Genomic DNA, 5,689 nt, shown 5'->3' with positions numbered 1-5,689 from the left:
GGTGTGGAGATCAAAAGTAAAAGGGAGAAAAAAATATCAGTTCACCTCATCTATAAAGAGACACCTGGGGCATGTGGCTAAGCCTTGGATGTGAAGGGTACTTGTCTGGCCTCTGTATTTATGGCACCATCTTTCACTGTGGGGCCTATTGAACGTTTTCCAGGGAACAGGGTGCCTGTGAAAAGCTGTCCACCCAAAGCCCCTGCAGGCACATCAATTAAAATGGAAATGGTGCCATGGCCGAGGTAGAGGGATGCAGGTGTGACCTGAACATCTGCTTGATGCCCGACGTCACACGCTTCATACCTAAATCCTCTCTCTGCAAAAGCCCTGGCACTCTGTCCTCTGGGCTTCATCCTGCACTTGGCAGGAGCCCGGTGTGAATCTGAGGCTGCCGTGCCCAATGTGGGAACAGACTACAGACGACAGGCAATGTGCTGGAAGAAACAGCTGTGTTCGGGGTCCTAAACTCCCTCTCCCACTCACCAATCAGCTCCTTGAAGTCAGGGGTCAGAGGTCACAGAGAGTTCATACAGGATTATTATAATTCTGATTATTACATCAGAATTATTGGGGGAGTTCTAGGAATCTTCTTTTGGACAAATTATTAGATCTTTCAACACCTGGAGAAGTGCTTAATTTCTCAGGAACCACATTAATATGATACAGCAATCTTCTGGAAATGCGCCCATATCTGTGATGGAATGGCACACCATTATAACAGATGGTGTCAGATGGAAACAAGGGGAATGACATTCAGGGAGCTCTCATATGCTTGACTACATTTGCCAAAGTGATCTTAAAGCACCTTTGTGTGACTCACAAAGTTATTATGGATTAGAGCAAATAGAATAAAGAAGGAATCACAAATAGTATAAATGCACAACGTGTAAATGAGACAAAAACACTGTGTGAAACGTGTGACTTTCTGGCGCAATAAACACAGTGAAACAACTATGAATCGCTTGTTGCTAACAGTTGGCCCTGGGTTAGTTTGGAACACACTTCCCTCGTTTAACGTCCCCAATCTATCGATGGCACAGCCAAGTGTACATCTGTGTCTAATGCATTTGAGTGGAAGATTTAATGAAATATTGTGTTATTATCAGATTTCATCGCTGACAGTCCCAGCGTTCACCCTCAGATAACGACCAAGCTTTTAATCCATCTAAATTAACAGATGGTCACAAAAGATTTCATCAATTAATTTGTGGCAGGAGGAAATCTCTGCGGTTATCTAGAAATTCTCAAAGTATGTGGGGTAAAAAGTGATTGCCAACTTGCCATCACATACAGACTTATGGTTAGCATTAGAGTCACATAGAGTTTGTAAGCATATTAGTAAACCACCCTCCCTCAAATGAAGAAAAACAAAACATCTGATGAAATAAGTGCTGAAAAAATATTTGCAGAATACAGTTTTTTTCTTGATTAACCACAATATATTTTTTCTTAAATAAATAACTTCTGTTTTGTAAAGACACTTTTTGAAACATTAGACATACCCTAGTTCCTTCCCAATGTCATTGAATAAACATCAACCACTGATACCCTGGACACACAGTGAGTCAAGTCCTCCACTTCCCATTCATAGTCCTCATAACTAATATCCAATAATGTCCCTTTTAGTAATTTTATCAGTTCGTCTCATTATGAAAAAAGTTTTAGATCTGGGTCTCTTGTACATTGTCTTTCGAGCTGGCCCGGATTAACAAAGGTTCGTGCGCCGAGCTGTGTATGGAGTTGATGGTGGAGACGTGGTTGTACGCAGTCTTATAGGTGTTGTAATGGTTGAGGTGCTCATGCTCGAGCGGGGGAAGAGTCAGGTGGCCCTCCATGGCCGGCCCGCCCGTCACACAGTCCTCGTCCACGTTGATGATCTCGATGGTGCGCTGGGGTGCATGGTGATTCTGCTGGTGGTGCTGCTTTCTCATCTTGTAGAAGATGATGAGCATGACAGCGGCCATGAGGGTGATGGCCACAAAGCATCCGATGATGATCTTGGTGGTCTTCATCACCTCGTCCAGGCCGGTCATTGAGCCGCCGTTCAGGTCTGTGACGGGGATGGTAAAGGTCTTCTCTGTGACCCGGGTGGAGAGGGGTGTCCGGGCCGTGGTGGTGGTGGTGGTAGATGTGGATGAGACGGTCTCCCAGGAGCCGGCAGAGGGGGTAGGGCCCACATTATGCCCAACTGTGGTGCGCCCCTCGTCATGCACTGGCTCTATGGTCTCCACTGTCACTGTGGTAAAGTAGCTCAGGACGTTCTCTGTGGATGACACGTTCAGCGTGGCAGATGCTGTGGTATTGCCCGCTGAGTTGCTCACCATGCAGGTGTAGGTGCCCGTGTCCTGCATGGTGACGTTGGTGAAGTTGAGCGTGCCATCGTTTAGCACGGAAATGCGGATCTTGTATGCACCGTGGGTCATAATGGAGCCGTTAGGTGTAATCCAACTGACTGAGGTCAGAGAACTTGCCCTGCACTTCAGCTCCGCTGCCATGCCCTCTGTCACGTTCAGGTCAGCCGGAGGCTCTACGATAACCGGTGCATAACAATGGAAATAGTTCTGGTCCAGCTCACCGATGTAGCGCCCCTTGTGGCTTGCTGGGGAACTGCAGCGGGCGCAGCAGCTGGTGTTGGCCGGCACCATCTCTTTGAGCCACCAGCTGAGCCACAGGATGTCACAGTTGCAGTTCCAGGGGTTGTGGTGGAGGTGGACTCTCTCTAGGTGGTGCAGGGGGGTGAAGAGATCATGGGGCAGCAGAGTGAGGTTGTTGTGGGCCAGGTTGAGCTCCACAAGCGACTGCAGGTCATCAAAGGAGTTCCTCTCAATGGTCTGGATCTGGGCGTGCATCATCCACAGCTTCTGCAGGTGGATCAGCCCTTTGAAGGAGCCGGGTCTGATGACCGTCAGCTGGTTCCCTGACATCTCTAGCTCGTCCAGCTTGACCAGAGGGATGAGGTTGGGAATCTCCTTGAGATTGCACATGCCCAGGTTCAGGTAGCGCAGGTTGCTGAGTCCCTCGAAAGCTCCCTCTGAGATATACGAGAGGCGTTTCAGTTCCCCTAAGTCCAGCCTCCGTAGCGAGGGCACCCTGTTGAACGCATACGAGGGAATGCTCTCGATTGGGTTGTTCCTCAGCCACAGCTCCTTGAGCTTGGAGAGGTACTCAAAGGCCCCGTTGGGGATGGTGGTGAGGCGGTTGTCGAACAGCTCCAGGGTGTTGAGACTAGCCAGGCCGTTGAAAGCCCCAATCTCAATGTTGCGGATGTGGTTCTTGCTGAGCTGGAGGATCTCCAGGTGCCGCAGATGCTTGAAGCTGTCCACCTTGATCACCTGGATGAGGTTCTCCTGAAGGTTCAGATATCGTGTGTTGGTGGAGATGCCGTCTGGGACATCACGTAGTCCCCGCCGGGTGCAGATCACCTTGCTGAACTGGTTGCTGCAGGAGCAGACGGATGGGCAGGTCTGCGCGCGCACCAGACCCGCCACCGCCAGGAGCTGGAGGGCCAGGAGCAGCACGAACAAAGGGTCGGACAGGACCCGGTTCCACCTAGGACCTCTCATCGTCTGCTGCTGCCAAGAAGAGGTCATTTTGTTCAACATTCATAATTCATTGGCTGGATCATCCACTCTTTGGGAAGAGGCGGGGTTGGGGAAGGCTGAAATGAGAGAAGAAGAGAGAAAGGGGAGGGGTAGGTTAAAAGGGAGGAATGTAAATGCAACGCCATCATGTATTGCAATATGATGTGATTTATAATGTGTTTGCAAGATATAATTATAACATGTGTACATGAGCGCTGAGTGATGACACATGCTCTGAAGCCTTTTAATGCATTTCTTGTGCAATGAAACATTGAAAGGATAAACCGTGCATAATTAGGGCTGTGGCGGTCATTACATTTAGTCAGCCGGTGATTGTCAAGCAAATAACTGCCGGTCTCACGGTAATTGACCGCTAATTAACATAAACACATTTAGCTTCTCCTGGCTTCCACATATAGCCTACAAATCACTGATGCAAACCTTTGGAACATCTACATTTTAAAAAGTCTAATAAATCCATGTAATATAGCCTACACCATCACAATAAACACATTATTTATTTTAGACAGGTTTAACGAAACATGATATGTAGTCTATTTTAGAGGAACAGAGTAGCATACTTTGAGTTGTCCTTATGTTACTGTAGGCCATGATCTGGCTATTTCAATGGCTATGGGCTACACTAATTAATTTAGCTGACAAGATATTCTTAGAGATCAATGGCATTATTCTTATTATTTTGTAGTATGAATAATACAACTGAACATAGCTGAATAAAATAGAAAGGATATTTTCCCCAAATGATTTGAGGGAGTGCACACAAGTGGCTATTCCGTGTTGAGCAGTTAAGAAAGAAACAGGTACTCCTATATGCTTAAAACTTCATAGGGATAGCCCCCTTTTTTTCAATTTTCGCCTAAATGACATACCCAAATCTAACTGCCTGTAGCTCAGGCCCTGTTGCAAGTACATGCATATTTTTGGTACCATTTGAAAGGAAATACTTTGAAGTTTGTGGAAATGTGAATTGAATGTAGGAGAATATAACACAATAGATCTGGTAAAAGAAAATATAAAGAAAAAACCAACCGGTGTATTTTTACCACAATCTTTGAAATGCAAGAGAAAGGTCACTGTTATAGCCATCACTCTGGTTGTAATTCCGATAGTGTCCACACGATCGCAGCAGTGTATGTACAAAGTTTCAGATGGATAACTTGGAGTATGACTGCTCCTCAAGACTTTTAGTGTGAAGTCCCCATGTACATTTGGGCAAATCATGAAAAACCCATTCGTGTTCATATTCCATTTTTCTGCAAGAATATCGTCAAATCTGTATACTTGGAATTTTATTTAGCTTTCCAAGTATTAGTATCCATATTATAAGTTCAACATTTGCAAAACAACCATTTTTCATAACTTTATAACTCTGAATACCCTTGTATTTTTTCTCCAAAATGAAAAGGCATGCTGTCGTACAAGGTTAGTACCTACATTTTATGACATATACATGGTTTACTCCCGTAAATCCCAGCTCATTGGCTATCTAGATAGCTTTGTTTGACCCCGATTGGTGCTTATTTGACAAAGATACAGTCGTTCAAGTGATGGCCGCCCGCGTCTTCGGCGTGCCATGAAGGCATCGCTCTCTGACCAAATATGGTGTCCTATAGGATATACTACACTCCTAATGAACTAGTGAAGTCATGTTACCTTCTAGGATATCTGAGGAATAGAAACAAACATGATTTGACTCGTTCAAACAACGTTCAGGGTGAGATTTTCACAGATTCCTTTATTTGCAAATTGAACATGTGGAAATACAAAATCGATCGTGTGTGCTATATGGACCTTTTAAGGACATACAAAATTATTTTATCTAACTAAATGACACTTCATGTTATCTCTGGGACCCTTTGGATGATAAATCAGAGCAAGATTTCAGAATGTAAGTACACATGTCACCTTCAGAGGTGAATTTATCAAACCTATCACGTTGAAAAAAGTGTTTTGTTGTTAGGAGCTCTCCTCAATCAATAGCATGGCATTTTTTCACAGTAATAGCTACTGTAAATTGGACAGTGCAGTTATATTAACAACAACTTAAGTTTTCAGCCGATATAAGACACTTATATGTACCGACG

The 5,689-nt window shown here is 45.0% G+C and overlaps 1 protein-coding gene across 1 annotated transcript; it reads right to left on the bottom strand.

Moving 5' to 3' along the window:
* Nucleotides 1–1,664: 1,664 nt before the first annotated feature.
* LOC120066005 (leucine-rich repeat-containing protein 4C-like) lies at nt 1,665–3,605 on the bottom strand. The gene has a single exon (XM_039017042.1). The coding sequence runs from the start codon at nt 3,603–3,605 to the stop codon at nt 1,665–1,667; it is 1,941 nt and encodes a 646-aa protein (XP_038872970.1).
* Between the last annotated feature and the right edge of the window lie 2,084 nt (nt 3,606–5,689).

The sequence above is a fragment of the Salvelinus namaycush genome, chromosome 21 (genome assembly GCF_016432855.1).
Source record: "Salvelinus namaycush isolate Seneca chromosome 21, SaNama_1.0, whole genome shotgun sequence".
Taxonomy (NCBI): domain Eukaryota; kingdom Metazoa; phylum Chordata; class Actinopteri; order Salmoniformes; family Salmonidae; genus Salvelinus; species Salvelinus namaycush.
The sequence above is the reverse complement of the archived record's forward strand: the minus strand, read 5'-3'. Positions and strand labels throughout refer to the sequence as shown.

What these genes read in the sequence shown, in the direction of transcription:
- LOC120066005 (XM_039017042.1), bottom strand. Translation starts at nt 3,605, where the DNA reads ATGTTGAACAAAATGACCTCTTCTTGGCAGCAGCAGACGATGAGAGGT.